Raw genomic sequence first — 18,352 nt, forward strand, 5'->3', positions numbered from 1 at the left:
TCAGAGTGAAGTTGAGGTTGTTCTGAACCGTCTCCAGCTCCTTCATCACATCGGCCTGTTTGGTTTTAGCCTCGTCCAGCCGCCTCTCAGCGTCTTCAAGCTGCGGCTTCAGGTCTGAAAAACAACAAACATCCAAACTGAAGATTTAACACCCGACTTTGACCTGATGTCATGAACCACTTAAATAAAGATGGTGTAGATATTTGTGTTGTTTACCGTTGTTGAGCTCATCATCCAACTTCTCAACTTCGTCCTTCAGCTCCAGGCTGTGGTTCCGCAGAGAATCGGCAACCTGGCTGAGGTCCTGGTCCTTTATGTTCTGCACACAATCACACAAATATTACAAGCCTGACACGAACAAAGACACAATTTAAAGCCAGTCGTGTGGGTGGTGTTTGTACCTGCAAAGTGTCGTTAGCAGCCTTGTCGGCCATCTTGGCGGCCTCCTCCGCCTCCTTGATGCTGTTGATGATCTTGTTGTAAGCTTGTGTTACGTCCACAAATCCGTCCTTCTTGGTTTCTTCAACCAAACTGCAGACAAACCAAGAAAACTACTCACACATGTATTTCATGAGACAGGAGAGGGACAAGTCGATCAAACGTTGCCGATCAAGTACGTTTATTTGTGACTGAATTTGTCATTTAGAAGGAATTTCCTTACAGAACATCTTTACTAACTTATTACTTGATTTAGCTGTTGCGTTTTGTCACCACGAAGCTCAGCAATGGGTCCCGTTTGTCTGTCTCCTCCACCAGAGTAACGTACTTAATAAACAGAAGCTGAGAAGTCCTTTACCTGGACAGGTTCATGGCCAAAGCGTTCAGCAGCTCAGCGTGTTTCTCTGCTTCCTCCACCAGAGGAATCTTGGAGTCGACCCAACCGAATTCCTGCACTTTCTTTGCCAGCGGAGTCCTGGCGCCGTCAAGCTTGGCCGCCAACCGCTCGTACTCCTGGGAAAGACGTTAAAGTGTCAAAAAGAGACAAACAGTACGGCTGCAACATCTCTACTTCCAGTCCAGATAAGGAACTTTGTTACATCGTCATCCCCTCCAATCTCTGCCTGCATCTCTTGTCTGTATTAATCGAGGGAAATGATTAAAAAAAAGATCAGATCAGACAGGATAAGGGGTGAACTGTCCCTTTAAAAACACCTTTAGTCCTGAAAAGTGTTGGTTCTCACCTCTTTGGAGTCGTGCAGCATGGTCAGCACGTCGTTGACCTGAGCGACGTCGTCTTCAGCCATCTGCAGCTGGTCGTTCACCTCCTTCTGCTTCTCCAGCAGGTCCTCCATCTTCCTCTGTGACAGAGACACAGTCAGAGTTTTGTTCATCATCGTCCCTTTACTCCTCTCTTTACGGCTCTTTGTTGCTCTCCCAGCTCACCTTGTTGTCCTCCAGGGTTTTCTCGTTGATGTTGTTGAGCTCCGAGGCTCTGGCGGTGTTGTTCACGGCTTCGTTCAGGGCGTCTCGGAGATCCATCATCTCCGAGTTGAAGCGGGTCAGACGGTCTCTGATAGTTTTGGCCAAGTCGTTGTTTTCCCCCTGACGACCCGCCAGCTCCTTATTGACGCGATCCAGCACTGGCAGAGGACGCGGAGAGTGAGAGGACGTGAACACATCTACAATCTGTTAGCTACAATTTGTATTGACGGAGCGGATGAACTCACGTTTCTCCGCCTCCGTCTTCTCCTTGTTGGCCACTTTCTTCTGTCCCACGCAGCTTCTGTATCTCATCTCCCTCAGCATGGCCTCAACCTCCCTCATCTTCCTCTCCCGCTCGTCATCGTCCTGCACTGCCTCCGTCTCATTCAGTGAAGACCGGTTCGCCATCAGCATGATATCTGTGGAGACAGAACTGATCAATCGTCTGGTTTCTCTTCTTTTGGGGGGGAATGAGACATGAGCAGAGGAAGAAAAACAGTCCTTATGTTTGTAAGAGGTTTAGATGAACGCTTTTTCTTCGTCGTCCTACCGTTTAGGTCCATGGTGATGTTGTTGATGAAGGACAGCAGGTCTTCCGCCCTCTGGTGTGTGTTGTTGGTACTGTCCCGCAGGTCACCGACCCGGTCAGTCATCACCATCGCCTGAAAAACACCAAAGACGTCACAACACGCTCACTGCTACATGAAAACACACCATTTATGATATTTATTATTTTGTGGCATGAAAAAGACAAACAACTGGAGATATTTAAAAAAAAAGAAATAGCTTGTCTGCAGGAGAGGTAGAAAAAAAAAGTTTTCAGGTTTTCTCACTTTATCTGTTGTGTAATAAGAAAGGATGTGGGCAAAACTTAAAATCCCAGCAATCATCAAAGCATTTTCTAATCATCACTTTGTCACAATATTAACAGAAATGTCCCAAGAGGAGAGTAAAAATGTTATATTCACTAGTTTATTGTCTGAACTCAACAATCTCACAGATGGACGGATATTTAGAGATCCACTTTCTTCAGTCAGGATCCGCTGACTCCTTCAAATAAATGATGTGTATTTTATCCAGATTGCCTGAGAAAGTGTGTGTGTGTGTGTGTGTGTGTGTGTGTGTGTGTGTGTGTGTGTGTGTCAGTGACCTCACCTTGTCCTGCAGTTCATTGATGTCATCGTTGAGGTTAATGATCTCAGCGTCCAGCATGTCGGCCCGATTCCGGCTCTCATCCAGCGTGCTGTTGTAGTTCTCTATGGCCCGCTGAGAATCATGGGAAAATGTAATTTAACAACTTTCTGCAATATCACACCAACTACTTTTAAAGTGTGTGTGTGTGTGCGTGTGTGTGTGTGCACTCACAGCGACGTCCTCCAGAGTCTTGTTGAGGTTGTTCAGCTGAGCCCAGGCCATTGAGCTGGCGTTGAGACTCTTCAGCTGATCGGCGACTGAGTGGAAGTTGTCGTTCAGTTTGTCGAGATCCTCCAACAGGACGATGACACAGCTGTCGCACGCTGCAAGGAACACACACCATTTATCTATTTACCTCTCCCGGAATTCGTAATCGCTCTGTTCTCGTTGTAAGTCATCCGTCTAAAATGTGTGAGCGTTTCTCTTACGTTCGCAGTGCATGCCGTGGTGGCTGTCCACAGGTACGTTGAACTTCTGTGAGCAGCTGTCACACTGTTTTCCCGTCATGCCGTCAGGACAGCGACACTCTCCTGTGCGAGGGTCGCAGGAACCTCCTCTGCAGTTGCACTCTGAACCGGGTTGGACAGAGGAGTCGAGTTAAGTTGGGATAAAATAAAAGTATTCACTGCACAGCTTTGATATTCAGCCTCAGTTTTCACTCACTCCTGCAGCCGTTGGGTCCGTAGTCCCAGTGTCCAGGAGCGCACTGTTTGCAGCTCGGCCCGTTGACTCCGGGCTGACAGGCGCACTGACCGCTCTGAGGGTCGCACGGCTGGACGAGAGCCGCAGAGGCTTCGCAGTCGCACCGACGACAGCCGCTGCACGTCTCGAAGCCGAACATGCCGTCCTGAGGAACAACACAACGGATTCAGGTCGAGGCGACAGACGAGAGTGTAACATTTCCTGGATTAGTTTGTCTGAGACACGGCTCGTTATATCGGATTTTAATGAAAAAAAAAAACACAATACAAATGTTAACCCTCAGAATCCTAGGCAGTTTCTGGCCGTTTTTTTGCTTCTGTCACATTTTTACTCACTGTGGTCTCATTTTTCACTGCAAAGTGAAGTGCTGCACCTCTATAGATTCAGGACAACAGTGGCTATAGGCTGATGTAACCCAATCATGTCTTCATGCAGTGTACCAAAATGTAAAAGCTATAAATCATTAGAAAAAAGAAAAACGGAAATTGAATTTCTGTGATTTTATCTTTCTTAAAAATTTTAAAAATAAGGAATTAGTGTATACACCACATTTTCAGGTACCCCCAGGCCGAAGGAACATAGGAAAAATAAGTTGTTAAATTTGAGCTGAAACAAGGTCTGTAAGGCACTGAGAGCAGACATATAGAGCCTGCTCGTTGGTGCTGAGCGGCTCTGAGCAGAAATGTTCCGCCTGCAAGACAATGCCATGGGAGGTAAATTTCAAAGAATTCTTGAAGCGCGGATACTCAGCGTATGTCCGTCATTCAGGGCTTCTCGAAAGCGATAAGAAGCGTAGAATTATTTGTTTTTTACAGAATTTTTGGATAGACTAAACGGTTTTTTTTCTGCACATTTTCAAAGAAGACATGGCAATCAAAGCGAGGTTGATGAAATTTCATGAAATTCTCCCGTTATCTCCGGCCTGTTTAGACATGTTGCGCTTGTTGCTTGTGATACATTCAGGTACCCTTGGAAACTTGAGAATCTGATGATTATGCCAGTTTTTTGGATAAGACAAATAGTTTGTAAATGCCACTCATTTAAAAATAAGTGGTATTTCAAGCCTGCCGGCGGGCTTGGGATTCAGAGGGTTAAATAAAGGACAGAACTCATCTCACCACACAGTGTTCACAGCGCGGCCCGCTGACTCCAGGTTTACAGCGACACTGTCCAGTGTGAGGGTCACATGACTCGGTGCCACATGGAGAACAGTCGCATTCTGTAATGAAGCAAAAAACGATTTTTAATATGCAGAAACATCTTTGAACGACTTGAATCCATCATGCAGTTTTCTGTCTTTAACTGAAGCTTCTATTTAACAACTAACAGCCTGAATAGATTGAATTAAATAAAAACCCAAAGCTGGTCTGAGGACAGCGCTGAACTCACTGGTGCAGTTCTTGGCGGTGATGGCGTCGCCGTAGTAACCAGGTGCGCAGGTGTCGCAGTGCGGCCCGGCCGTGTTGTGCATGCAGCTCAGACACTCTCCGGTCAGCTGGTGGCAGTCGGTGAACAGCATGTTGGGGTCGGTGTTGTCGTTGCAGTGGCACAGCTGACACGTGCTGCCGAGCACCATGGGGTTGCCGTAGTGACCAGGGGCGCACCTGAGTTGGAGACGGAGCAGGACGAGGTTTTCTTTTGTCGTTTCCGGATGTGTTTAAATCTCTAAACTACGTAACGTAAGTCCGTCATCGGTCGAAGATGTGGTTTCTTACCTCTCACAGTGTGGTCCAGCGTAGCCCGGCATACACAGACACTGCATCCTGTCGCCTCTCTTCTCACAACCTTCTGCAAAACTGCACAGAGAGAAACAAAAACACAAGACGTTATTCGTATGATATCTGTTTTGTGGAGGAATCAGGGGGACTGGATGTGAGAGATGACACAAACTAACCAGAGGAGGAAACAAACAGAGAGGCTGTAAAACTGTACTGACTTGTTGGACGGGACCCTCAGAGGACAGGGACAACTGGAGCACGACACCGCCTGTCCGTCAAGAGTGTTGTTGCCGAGGAAACCGCCCTGGCACCTCTCGCAGTGGTCGCCGTCTGTGTTGTGGCGGCAGCCCTGATGGTCAGAGAGGAGAACGAGGCAGTGACGCTGAGTGTAAAAAAAAAACAATGATAGAGGAGGAACGATATCAAGAAGAGATGAAGAGCTTCTCACCACACAGATTCCAGAACCGTCCAGACACTGGTCCGAGTGTCCGTTACAGTTACACGGGACGCATTTCCCCAGAAACAGTCCGATGGTGTCTCTGTAGTAACCCGGAGCACATTTCTACAGAGACACAGGAAACATCATCATCATCAGCATGGAAGAGACGAATACTGACATTATTGATTGATGATTAATCTTCTGACTACTTGTTTTATCTTTAATTATTTAACTTTTTGTTTGTTTATCATATTCAAATGTGATATGTTGTCTATGCTACGCACTTTGGATTGTAAATTGTGTTTTTAATCTGCTATACAAATAAATGTGCCTTGTGTTGCTCTGATGTTTTGGTCTTTTATTCAATAAAACGCCAGAAAATTATTTAAAAAAAGGTCCGTCATAGTTCTCCAGGCTGCAAGTCTGTCGTCAAATTACTTGTTTTGTCCAAAAATTCCCAAAATGTGCAATTTGTAAGTCAAAAAACATTATTAAAATGTTTACATTTTTGCTTAAAAAACTACTTAACTTAAGAAATACCTGAATTAACTGATTACCAAACAGCTGTCTGTTGATTTGCCGTCACAATTAAATAAATAAAGTTAAAGATGTTTTATAACTTTCTTGACTCACAAACTTCTTAAAAACATTATCATGTTTTTGAACATAAAACTGGAGATCTAATAATAAAAAGTCGCCTGAATCTCCTGCTGGTTCGCTCACCTGACACGAGTCGCCCAGGTAGTTGGCGGGACACATGCAGATCTCCACGTTGTTGGCATGGCGACCAGCGGGCAGGCTCTCGGCGCCCTCCAGCACGGCGCCGCGGAGCGACACGGAGTGAGCCGACTGGGAGTGAAGGGCTCGGATCTGCAGAGACTCCAGACCGACCAGAACCATCATCAGCTCCTCGCGAGACACCGAGTTGCCGGTCTGAGCGTGACGGAAGCTTCCCTGAGAGGAAAGAGGAGGAGGAGTTTCCAAAGTGACCGTCAAAGTTTTGTTTTTGTCACTGAGAGCATCGGATCGTTACTCTAAGTATCCCTGCAGAGACACATCTTCTTCTTACAGAGTGAAATCCATTTTGTTCAACCAGAAAAAGCTGCTCCGTCGTTCAAATCCACCAGACTCCATTTACAAAAACAGTCATTTTAACATCGTAAAGCAAACTGAGTTCTGGGTTCATCATTCCCACCGTGAATTAAGGTTTTTATTTCCACAGAACCAGAGTTGGTGATCGTTGGAACAGGTTCCTGAGTGTAATTTTGTTTCTGTGGAGTTTAAATGAAGTGTGTGGTTCATGCTGATATAATTACGGTTCCTTTAAAGAGAGTTTGGTGGATTTGGCGAGAGCGACATCGCGTCTGTTTCTGGTTAAACGGATACGAGCAGCTTCAGATAAATTAACCCTGAGGTCAGAAAACTGCTAAATCTTTTTCCCGTCTCCTGTTTCCACCTCGTGTTTCCCTCGAGTGATCAATACAGAAAAACCAAGACAGCAATCTCTTGGAGCAAATCTGACATGTTGCTGCGGGTCTGCGTGGGCTGAAGCTGCAGCTTAAACAACTTGTGACGGTGTGTGCAGAAGAATTTACCTCCACCATGTGAACGATTCCCAGGTGAGGCTCCTCAGGTGAGGAGTACTCTCTCTCGATGAACACCAGGGTCATCTGGTTACCCTGCAGGACGACGAAAAACAGCAGATGAGAGGATTTTATCAGGCAGAGGATTCATTTTGAATCTTTACGTCTGAGTGCATGTTTGTGTGTCTGTGTATGTTTCTATTGAGACTCAGTTTCGGGGATATTCGTGTGTGTTTTGCACCTTGAGAATGATGTCGGGCCTGGAGGCTTCTGCAGGCAGAGACAACACGTCGCCTCTCATGGTCTGAGTGTGGAGACGATACCTCAGTAAACCTCCGTAGGACGAAACCTGGAGGGGATGAAATGGTGCTTTTAGGAGACTTTAAGATGAAAAAACAAAGAAAGAAAAGAAAGAAATGAGGAAGAAGCGACAGACTGAGAGCATAAATAAGGAGGGAGACACAGGCACAGAGGTTTAATCTCTCGCTTAATCCAGACAACAATGGATTACATTCAGACTGTACGGAAACGCGATCTGAGGCCCGTGTGCTTTCATTCCTACGGTAACCATGCAGGTTTTGGCAGAGCCGGCGTTTGAAGCGGCTTCATGAAGCGCAGCAGGACGTCACAGACGAAACACTGATCTGTATCCAAACATCTCGTCTGAGCCTCCGGATCAGGACGAGAGACGCGACTGTCTGTGTGTCTGTCTGAGTGTTCGCGTTGTGTAATGTGTTTGTATCATCCTCAACGGTGAGTCAGTATCATCTTAACGTGTGCGATTATAGTTTAAGAAGGGGTTTACGTGCTGATTCAGAAGTCTTAATGCTAAGCTAACCCTCACCTGATTATAGCTTAGTATATTTAACGCATAGACATGATAGCGGTGCTGATCTTCCTCTTCATTCTCTCTCGGCAAATTGCAAATCATTTTATTCCCCAAAATGTCAAACTATTGGCTGAAAGAAAACAGAAAAGGGTTTGTGGAAATAAATCACATTTCTGAAAGTAAGGAATAAAATGTGTTGAGGTTCATCGTGACCTTTACTCCTCCAGAAGTTCTTTTTCTTCGGAAACAAACACTTTTATTTTAGTTTATTTAAGATTTTTCCCTCCCGCAGAGAAAAGTCCAACCCTCAACAGGGAAACTTCATCTTCTTTGACACAAACAAACCCTCTCTGCGTGTTCTGGATTTATTTTGATTATCTATCATTAAATCTTGACGTCTGCAAGAATCATCTTCAGTCAACCTTCACTGATAAATAACCAAACACCTCCTCCTCCTCGTCTCCAGATGTTTCAGAGCTCTCTCTGCCTCGTCATGTCTAACTTGTTACAACTATCGCTGAAGTTGATGTTCAGTGGAAATATCTCACCTGTTAACTGGAGCACAACGGTTATTCAAAACAAATGTCAATCATTTATCTCTGAGGCGCAAAAAAATCCTCCAACGATGCAGAAAACTCAAATGCACATATTTTCATGATTCCACCACTATTCCTTCTGTTTTGTGTTTTCAATCCCGTCAGATTTTCTCTTTGAGTGTTTCCAGTTGAACAGAACCTCTCCACGGGTCGTCCCTCGTCTCTCACCTTATCTCCCAGGTAAGTCTTCGGAGCGTGCCAGTGGAGGTCCTGGTAGACGTCGGGCACGTCACTGAGATCGGCCTCTACGAGATCCTGACCGGGATAAACAACAACCGGTACTTCCTGTTTGTCCGCTCCGAGCAACACCCAGCCCTCCATGTTCATGATCTACAGGAGAGGAGATAAACGACAGAGGAGCGATCAATTAAAATAAACAGAAGTGTCTTAATTCTGAGAGAGAGTTTAAACTGACGGTCGTACCTCTGTGCGTCTTTTGTCGGAGCTGCGACATCGGTCCGTGGCTCCGAAGCAGAAGCAGCTGGTGCAGCCCTTCGGGTTGGTCGGGTCCAAGTGGAACGTGCCGACTCGGCACTGATCGCATCGAGAACCCTGGACGTTCTCCTGCAGGACGTGTGGAGGACACGCAGCGGGTCAGAACACACTGTGAGTGCAGGAGGTGTGTGTGTGTGTGTGTGTGTGTGTGTGTGTGTGCGCGGCGCCTCACCTTGCAGAGACACTGTCCCGTGAAGGAGTCACACACGTCCTCCTCGGTTCCGGCCTCGTTGCAGTCGCACGGCCTGCAGTTGGGGTAACCGTAGAAACCAGGAGCGCAGCGGTCGCACTGACGGCCGACGACGTTGTTCTTACATCTGTTAAATACAATAACAGACGTTAATGTTTGAGAATCAAACTGTCAAAATAAAGCAGAAATCTTCGACCTTTGAACTCTGAGGTCTAAATCGAATTTCAGTCTTGGAGCAGATGAAATGTTTACTGCTCTCAATCATCCATCACTGATGACTGATTGATGATTAATATCGTTAAATAGGTAGAACAGACGAAGGCAGTGTGTGTGTGTGTGTGTGTCTGTGTGTGTGTGTGTGTGTGTGTGTGTGTGTGTGTGCGTGTGCGTGTGCGTGTGCGTGTGTGTGTGTGTGTGTGTGTGCATGCCAGGTGCTGTGATCTTTAGTGGCTTCAGGCAGAGAAAAACTTGTCCTGTTTGACATCCTTGTCTTGTCCCAACAAAGCTGACACATTCCTCGATGTATCTGTGTGTGTGTGCGTGTGTGTGTGTGTTAAAAATGATTTAAGATATCTAAATGCCTTGATGTTTGCAGTGAGGCAAAAAAAAAACAAAAAAAACCTGGATGACAGATGTAGAGAAGAAAGAGGGGAGGCACGACAGAAGATGGAAAAATATAAATATGTTGGCAGAAGGTTTGCAGGACAGAAGACATTTACAGAGAGGAAGACAGAATTAAAATTAAAAAAGAAAGCAACAGGCAAAGAATCAGGGAGATGAACATTTTGTAGCTGACATTATCAGAGAAAAGCATTCTCGATACATGCACCAACATCAGGAAGTCACTAAACATGTATCTCATTTTTTAAATCTGTTAAAAAAGTAGAAACGAATAACTGGATTTCATAAAGTTTCATGCTGGAACTGTTTCCAACCAGGCAAAGTGACTTTCTTGCAAGGAATCAGGGAGGATGTGCAAGGAAACACACTTAACCCAAAATATCTACTTTGTTGCATCACTTCTGATGAAGAAATGCCTCCAGAAAACGTCAGAGAAGGTTAAAAAAAATTGCTAATTGTTTGTCCCTCAATCCATTAGGGAAAAACTCCTGTTCACAGCGTGATTATCAGAGATATTGTGTCAGACCTGCCCTGTTTGATCGCATTATTATCAGCCCTGTCAATTATTTGGAAAGAAAACAAACACCAAGCATTAACCTCCTCTCCGACGTAGACATGTTGGGTTTTATGGGGCATCTTCCATCAACTGTTAATAGTTAAAAGTTACTTATTTATGTCAATAAAAAACAAGAGGTATTCTCAGAATGTCAGCTAAGATCTGCCCTGTCAATCCTCGTAACAATCTATAAATAAAAGGAGGATTGAATGAAGATTAAAGATTTTGCAGCGTTCAGTCATCCACCGACCAGAATCAGCCCTGTTAGTGGAGCGTCTGTGAGTTCAGGCTGAAGTCTGAATGAAGGAGAGAGCTGTAACGTTTATTGATCCTCCTCTGAACCAGAGGGATCTGGTGAACACAAATGAGGCCGACTGGCGGCTTCCAGAAGAGGTTTAGTGGAAAAACGGTGTCAAATGAGGCCAATCATCAAGATTTATATGCTGCAGAGGGAATAACAGATGAAGACAGTCTTGGCAGCGTTCAGAAGAACCACGTTTATAAACCTGCAGCTTCCACACAACACCGACAAGAGTTGGCACGTACAGCCGGGATACCACACAAGGCAATCAACCCAGTGAGAGCCGCAGCCAAGATCGTGTCAGGAGACAAAAACGGGCAGAGGAATAACTGCCTTTTTAGGTATTTCCAAAACGGGGGCCTGACATCTGAGAGATGAACTTGCTGAAACAGAAATGTTGTTTTTCCGTCACAGTGTGGTAGCAGTGTGTGTGTGTGTGGAGACAGACGCGGGTGATTTATGGCATTAAACTGAAGGTAAATGAGAAGACTGAAGTTGTTGTTTTGGTGGGTCTCTTTCTGTGCCAGAATCCATGTTACTGAGGTGAATCATCACTCAGCATCTTGTGGCGAATATGAACACAAAACATGAAAATCTAGAAGAAATGCCCAACAAACAAATGCTTCTGCAGGGTAAAATAAACAATAGACTTCTACAAGCCCCAGGGGGAATAAAAAGGGTGACACTGCACCCTGATTGGCTGGGAGGGAAATGCCCCGAGCTGCTTCCACTCCTCAATCAGGAGCCAGCAGGTGATCTGAACCATCTGCAGTTAGCCATGAGGGAAAATCAGCACAAACAACTTGTACAATCTCATCTGTCTCGTCTCGTCTCGTCTCGTCTCGTCTCGTCTCGTCGTACCTGCACTGTCCGCTGAGCGTATCGCAGCTCACGTCGGGGGTCACGATGCCCGGACGAGAGCAGTTGCAGACCTCGCAGCCCACAACCGGGTGGCATCCGAACGTCTGGGGCTCACACTGGGTGCACTCGGGTCGCATCGTCCTCGGAGGGCAGATACAGTCACCGGTCACCGGCTCGCATAACCTCGTGCCACAGTTACAGGCTGGAGGGAAGAGACGGTGAGTTACAGTTTAGTTCAAGAATAAATCAACAACGATGTTCTTACATCAAATTTTCTACCTCAACTGTCACTCTGTAGGAGTTTAAAAACCCTGAATTACTTCTAAATATTCTCGCACATATTTTTAATTGCAAAAATGACACTTAACACGTGTTTTTCTGAGGAAATATTCAGGCGCCTGACCTCAAAATACCTCTGCTTGAGAGGAACAGGGGCAAAGACTGCTCATACTTCTTTAATTTCATATTTAAACACATTTCTTGCATATAAAATAGTCAAACACAAGTGCTCAGGTGGAAAAACAGCGAGTTCAGGACTTTAAAAACAAACTGATATAAACGATATATTACTGGATTCTCTTATAACAGTACCAGTTGGTATTGACAAAATGTTTTTATTTCTCTCAGATGGAGATCATCCGACCCGTGTTCTTCATCAGCTACAGACATGATGGATGGTTTTGTATCGACTAAACTGACTCAAGGGACTAAAACACTTTAAACAGTTTTCATTGACTAAAACTAGATTAAAATAATGAGGTTTTTTATCGACTAAAGTTAGAAAAGAAATACTTTTTGTTGACTAAAACTTTGTTAAGGATGAGTTTGACTAAATATAAGTAGCTCATCATCAGTCGGCCATATTAGTAAATCACATCTCAGCCACTCACGTCTGCAGTTGGGGAATCCCCAGTAGCCCGTGGCGCACATGGAGCAGTCCCGGCCAATCACGTTTGGCCTGCAGCTGCACTGACCGCCGAACTGCTCGCAGGTGTCGCTCTCGGCGCCGACCTCGTGGCAGGCGCACGGCATCGCCCCGTTGTTGAAGAAGGCGGACAGAGACACCGCCGAGCCGAGGCAGAACGGCGAGGCGGTGGTGGGACTGGAGAGAGGAAGAGGAAGTGAAAAACAGTCTTTCAGAAAATAAAAGTGGCAACAACAGCCAAGAAGAATCAAATAAACTCCTGCTGAGACACTGACTTGATGTAGAAGCTGTTCTGGCCACAGTTGCTGATGAAGTCGTATGATTTATCCAGAGGTTCCTCGTTCAGGTGGCTGGAGCTGTAGCTCGACTCGGGCACGACCAGAATGTAATCCTGTGGAGACACGACCGAGGAGGATGGAAGGAGGGAGAGAGGAAGAGGAAGAGGAAGACGGTACTTTAGTTGTTGCATTAAGATTTTGGAGAAACGTCAGATGATTTTGGAAAACAAGAGCAGAGAAAAGCAGTAAAAACTAACCAGCCACAGCGTTTTGCCGGCAGGAATCTGAACCGTGAGGAAGAGCTCGTGGTCGGTCACATCCAGAATGATCTGATTCTCAGAGATCAGGACGTTACGGCAGCCGTAAGCGTGCGGGCAGAAGGAGGCGTTGGCGTGACCTGAAGCACAGAAACACAAATATAACCTGGGTTATATATTGACTTTTATTTAGTGTCACATGTTTGTTTTATAAAAGTCTTACCTTGCCAGATTCGTCCGCCGTTGATGTAAACCTGCACGGGGTAGGTCGGGTGGCGAGGCTGGTGATAGTGGAGGATGAAGACGTAACGGCCGAGGGCGTGGACACGGGTCGAGTACACCGCTGCATTCTGGGTAAGAGGGTGATGACAGTTACTTCCAGCTGACTTTATGGACCAAACAAACACAGACCAGCATTAACCCCTGCAGTCCTGCTTCATCCTCCACCAGCGTCCGTACCTGCACTGAATCCAGCCGGACGTGGTCGCTGTTATCGGCACCGTGAGGAGGTCGGTCTCCTCCGGTCCAGGTCGGCGCGTCACTCTGGTAGGACAGAGGAGGAGCTGCTGCTGGGGAGGCCAGGATGGGCTCCTGCATGGAGGAGCTCTGACCCTCCTTCAGGACCAGCGAGTCTGACGGGGTCTGGAAGCGTGAGGGGACGCAGGAGGAGCTGCAGGAAGAAGACAAAGCGTTTGGTAAAAATGTGAATATTTTATGAGGGTGTTTTGAAGGTTTTTACTGTCATTACCTGTCAGGTGAGAACTGTCCATGAGTGCTGATGCAGTGGACTTTAGGCTCCACGTGCTCCATGGTGAACTGGTCTTTAGGCACCAGGTACACTTTGTGCTGAAGATGATGAAGAAACACACAAGAGAGAATCACGTTTAGTCATTTCATCCATCTTCATCTTCATGTTTTAAACTCAAAACCATCTTGAAACCGTTCCCACCAGGAAGAAGCTGGCTTGTTCGGCGATGAGCTGGATCTCTGCGTCGGCGGGGAGCGAGAGGACGGCCACTCTGTTCTGTTCGTCGACGGCCACGACTCGACACAGGAAGCTACACGAACGCACACGCAGACACAAACAGTGATTACGAGCTGTTGACGGACTTGACTGTGAGCTGTGAACCAGCTGAGTCCACACACAGCGGGAAAAACACACTGCAGCCAGATTAAACACAGCATCCGGCAGGTTCCATCCTCCTGTCAGCTGCTCATCATTACATCTGTACGATCTCTAATCGTCTCTTTGCATCGTGTCCCTCATGATGTGAAATGTCCAAAAATTGAAACATGTCGCTCTAAGAAGTCTGAGACTAAGACCAGACTTCTGTTCCGCTCTTCCCGTTTTCCCTTTTTATTTGTATTTTATAAATTTAATTTAAAGTAATTAAAATAAAGACACTGATTAAGTTAGAAGCCTCTCGGGACGCCCGTCTTCGTACCTGTATTTGCAGTGCAGCAGGGTGACGCGGTGCTGGTGCGTTCGAGCTCCCGGCATGTTCACAGCGACGGACAACGTTTGGGGTAATTCGTCCTCGCTGGAATATTCTATAACCAGAACGTAATCACCTGCAGACGGCAGGCGCTCTCGCATCTCCACGCTGATCTGCAGCAGAAAAAAAAAGGGAATAATGTTTAAAGACATTTGTTCCTACCTCTTAAATATAAAAAAAAACACACTGCAGCAGCATTTTTCCTCTCTTACATCGTAGCCGCTGCAGACGGCCATGTCGGGGTGACGTGGGGTGACTCTCTCGGTCGGGCAGGGGCGAGGCAGGTGGTTGTCGTTGACGCAGTTGGCGTCGTTGCCGGAGATGGAGGGGAAGGAGTCCAGAGACAGATACCTGTACTGCAGACAGCTACACACACACACACACACACACAGAGGAAGACTTTAAAAAAAAGGCTATTTATCTCGTGAGTGTTGTCTTCATCGTGAGGTCAGGTCAGGAAGTCACTGATCATATCTTACTCTCAGCAAGATGGTGAATAAACATATTTCCTAAAACTTTTCCTTTGATGATGAAGTTTAAAACACGTTCGTCGAAAAAGGATGCGCTAGTTAAAAAAAAGTAAAGACTTTCCAGCCCTCAATCAATGATTTGTTTCATCCTCCAGTAATTGTTTACCTGATTTCAGTAAATGATATTTGTGCATACGTACTTCTGGCTGGCGTCAGGTACGGCGCTGTAGGTGCAGGGCTCAGTCACTTTGATCTGCAGGATGGGAGCTTCGTAGTAGGCGCTGGGCAGCAGGACCAGGTAATCCTGAAGGTAAAACAGAGCAGGAATACAGTGTTGTTGGGATTATGAACAATAAATACAAGCTGTGCAAACCTGAACTCATTTTGTCATCTTCTGCTGACGTGTTTCTGGGAGTTTTAGCCGCTAAAATGCGACATCATCTCAGCAAAACATGACAATTAATTTATCCCTTGGCTGTGAGTGCTAATGCTGCTGTTACTGTGTCACATGTGTGTGTGAAAACAGATGTTTAATGTGTGTGTGTGTGTGTGTGTGTGTGTGTCTCACCAGCAGGATCCCCTCAGCCTCGATCACCACGGTCCAGGTTCCCGGGTTCAGGACAAACGGCTCCACAAAGTTGTTCTGGGGAACGTTGACAAACGTCGGCTCCACGCTGGGAGCAAAGACGATCTGTTTGGACTGTTCTGAACCTAGAACACACACACACACACACACACACACACCAGAAATATATGGTGTTAATCTAACAACAACAACACTGAAACAATCTAAAATCATTAAATTCAATAAAAATACAAACATGATGTTGTAGTGTTAACCAAAATACTAGAAACGACACTCAAACACTCACACAAACATCACAACACTCGCTCTGATACTCTCTCCTGATTGGTGGACACCTACCTCTGCGGTTGACCTGATAGGCTGTTATTTTACCGTTGGAGGTGGCGCCCTCAGTGTTAACATATCTGAGGATGAAGCGAGTCAGATAGACGTCTGCCTCGTTCACATAAACCTGAAGCTTCACTGCCGTCTACAGCAGAGGCGAGCGGGAGAGGAGAGAAGAAGAAGAAGAAGAAGAAGTGTGGAGGGTAGAAGAAGAAGAAAATCCTTAATCTTAAATCCCTGAACTCTGTACTGATCTGTGGCCCGGAAGGTGAGAGAAGACGGAGGAGATTAACCGTTCACAACCACCACACACACCAGAAGAGAAGGACTCGAGGAATTATGGGAATGAGAGAGAGTTCTTTCTTTTCCAACACTGGAACGAGCGATAGAAGGATGAGAGAAGAAGAAGAAGAAGAAGAAGAGCCCCATTCAGCACTCACAGTTACCACAGTAGTAGCTCCATCTGCCGTCCTCGATGACCGACACCCGGCCCAGAACGTCCGAACCAACCCTGTTAGCGTAGCGTAGCACCACATGGAAGAGGTCCGGAGAGCTGACCGACACCGACACCAACACTTTGGACTGCCGAAGGTCCGGGAGAGCAGGGGAAAAGGGAGGATTTGGACGTACAGAAAGAAAGAGGTACGCAGAAACATAGAAGAGAAAGATAGAAGAGGAAGATAACAGAGAAAACATGAAGGAGGGAGGAGGGAAAATACCAACACAAGAAGAGGGAAGAAACCAAATGCAAGACTTTAAAAGTTTCACCTTCACCGATAAAAGCAAACCAGGAAAATACACCAAAAATACAACCCAGGATATTTCTCTTTGGATTTAACACTTTTCAGCACAAACATCCATCACAACTAAGAAGTAGTTAAACTTCACAAATTTCTTTCCACAAGATCAACTTGATGCTTCTTAATTTCATTACCAACAGGGCGCAAATCAATTAGGTGACAAGCTTAAAATTGAGACGAGGAAGACAAGTTTCCCATTATTGGGAGGAATATGTGCTGAGAAGTGACTCTATCAAAGAGAAATATCCCTTTAAATGTCCACATAAAAGTCTATTTCATGCAGGAGGAGAATAAACGACGAGCCACAGTCTCAGAATGCACAAAGCATAAAACACAAAACTCATAAAAACAAATAAAAAGACATATTATTCATTTTACTGTCATTAAACTAGAGAATAGATCTGTGTTTTTACAAGAAAAGTAATGTATAATCTGGAGTATTCAACACTTAAGACGTCTATATTATATATATTTAATTATATTATCATGTTTATATACAACCAAATCTGTACTGGACTAGTGGTGACATGTTCCTACCTGGATGGGTGACATCTGGGCGTAACCTCTCCAGCTGAAGTCCTTGAACTCCAGAGGGTTGTAGCCGAATCTCACCGGCCGGCCGTCCATCGTGGTTCCCTCCTCGATCTCAAACTTCAGGTGATGGAGGTCCGGGAAGTAGTGATCCGGACGAGGCCTGCAGACACGGTGAGATCCATTTAGAAGGTAACAGAACAGATTCATAAAAACAAAAGTTCTGGTTTATTTTTTGGAGGGAATGAAGTCTTCATTTCCAGATCCATGTCTTTTATTGTTTTCTGCTGTACATCTAAACATCGTCTCAATTATCTGATAATATATTGATGATACAATGATGATTAAATTCTTTTCTGATCAGTCTTGCAGCTGTTTAAACTCACAGATTACACTTCGGTCCCTCCACGTTGGGTCGGCACCGACAGCGTCCGTTCCTCTCTCCACACGACTGACCAGCTGAGCCGCCGACGTCGCACTGGCAACCTGAAAACACAAGAAACACAAAGTGTCAATAACAGATCGACAAATACAAGATGGCGGCATCACGGGACCTTTCCTTTCCTTTCCTTCCATTTTTCTTTCCTTTCCTTTTCTTCTTCCTTCCTTCCTTCCTTTCCCTTTCCTTTCCTTTTTCCGTCCTTTCCTTTCACCTTTCCTTACCTTGCCTTCTTTCCTTTCCTTTCCCTTCCTTCCCCTTTTCCTTCCTTCCCTTTCCTTTCTCTATCCTTTCCATTTCCTTTCATTTTTCCTTCCTTTCCTCTTCCCTTCCTTTTCCTTTTCCTTCCCGCTTCCCCTTCTTTTCCTTTTTACTTCCTTTCCTTTCCGTTTCTTTTCCTTTTTCCTTCCTTTCCTTTCCATTTCCTTTCCTTTTTCTTTCCTTTTTCCTTCCTTTTCCTTTCCTTTTCTTCCCCTTCCCTTCCCTCTCCTTTCTATAACAGACCAGATAAACAGACTAATTAAGACTGATCAGGTGAAGACTCACCTTGGCAGCCGAAGTAGTTCTGCTCCTGCAGGTTGTAGTAGCCGTCTTTACAGGTGGAGCAGGTTCCACTGCAGGCGTTCGGTTTACAGAAACACTGACCGGTTTCCTGTCAGGAACAAAGAAAGAGATTATTATTAATCATAAGATAATAAAAAGCGAGAGACCTCATTTTTTAAAAGGCTTTTATTTAAGA

At 45.6% G+C, this 18,352-nt stretch overlaps 1 protein-coding gene across 3 annotated transcripts in view; it reads right to left on the reverse strand.

The window, feature by feature from the left end:
• The window catches only part of lama5 (laminin, alpha 5), a 102,800-nt gene that overhangs the window by 11,767 nt on the left and 72,681 nt on the right, over positions 1-18,352 (reverse strand). For 2 of the 3 annotated variants that reach the window (XM_030424402.1, XM_030424400.1), the window contains 39 exons: positions 18,160-18,265; positions 17,561-17,660; positions 17,181-17,337; positions 16,284-16,425; positions 15,502-15,644; positions 15,134-15,237; positions 14,676-14,829; positions 14,413-14,576; positions 13,917-14,025; positions 13,716-13,813; positions 13,427-13,637; positions 13,191-13,317; positions 12,968-13,107; positions 12,708-12,823; positions 12,398-12,609; positions 11,508-11,709; positions 9,151-9,295; positions 8,907-9,047; positions 8,652-8,813; positions 7,300-7,407; positions 7,071-7,154; positions 6,199-6,429; positions 5,485-5,598; positions 5,255-5,385; positions 5,034-5,114; positions 4,708-4,922; positions 4,437-4,537; positions 3,280-3,463; positions 3,045-3,185; positions 2,788-2,939; positions 2,578-2,688; positions 1,973-2,084; positions 1,668-1,841; positions 1,384-1,580; positions 1,182-1,298; positions 797-951; positions 402-531; positions 217-319; positions 1-114 (listed from right to left, as the gene is read on the reverse strand). In XM_030424402.1, the coding sequence (XP_030280262.1) occupies positions 1-114; positions 217-319; positions 402-531; positions 797-951; positions 1,182-1,298; positions 1,384-1,580; positions 1,668-1,841; positions 1,973-2,084; positions 2,578-2,688; positions 2,788-2,939; positions 3,045-3,185; positions 3,280-3,463; positions 4,437-4,537; positions 4,708-4,922; positions 5,034-5,114; positions 5,255-5,385; positions 5,485-5,598; positions 6,199-6,429; positions 7,071-7,154; positions 7,300-7,407; positions 8,652-8,813; positions 8,907-9,047; positions 9,151-9,295; positions 11,508-11,709; positions 12,398-12,609; positions 12,708-12,823; positions 12,968-13,107; positions 13,191-13,317; positions 13,427-13,637; positions 13,716-13,813; positions 13,917-14,025; positions 14,413-14,576; positions 14,676-14,829; positions 15,134-15,237; positions 15,502-15,644; positions 16,284-16,425; positions 17,181-17,337; positions 17,561-17,660; positions 18,160-18,265 (5,488 nt within the window). Of the gene's footprint in view, positions 115-216; positions 320-401; positions 532-796; positions 952-1,181; positions 1,299-1,383; positions 1,581-1,667; positions 1,842-1,972; positions 2,085-2,577; positions 2,689-2,787; positions 2,940-3,044; positions 3,186-3,279; positions 3,464-4,436; positions 4,538-4,707; positions 4,923-5,033; positions 5,115-5,254; positions 5,386-5,484; positions 5,599-6,198; positions 6,430-7,070; positions 7,155-7,299; positions 7,408-8,651; positions 8,814-8,906; positions 9,048-9,150; positions 9,296-11,507; positions 11,710-12,397; positions 12,610-12,707; positions 12,824-12,967; positions 13,108-13,190; positions 13,318-13,426; positions 13,638-13,715; positions 13,814-13,916; positions 14,026-14,412; positions 14,577-14,675; positions 14,830-15,133; positions 15,238-15,501; positions 15,645-15,858; positions 15,989-16,283; positions 16,426-17,180; positions 17,338-17,560; positions 17,661-18,159; positions 18,266-18,352 lie in introns of all 3 variants that reach the window. The other variant, XM_030424401.1, reaches the window with a different exon arrangement.

Source organism: Sparus aurata, chromosome 7, assembly GCF_900880675.1.
Source record: "Sparus aurata chromosome 7, fSpaAur1.1, whole genome shotgun sequence".
NCBI classification, from domain to species: Eukaryota; Metazoa; Chordata; class Actinopteri; order Spariformes; family Sparidae; genus Sparus; species Sparus aurata.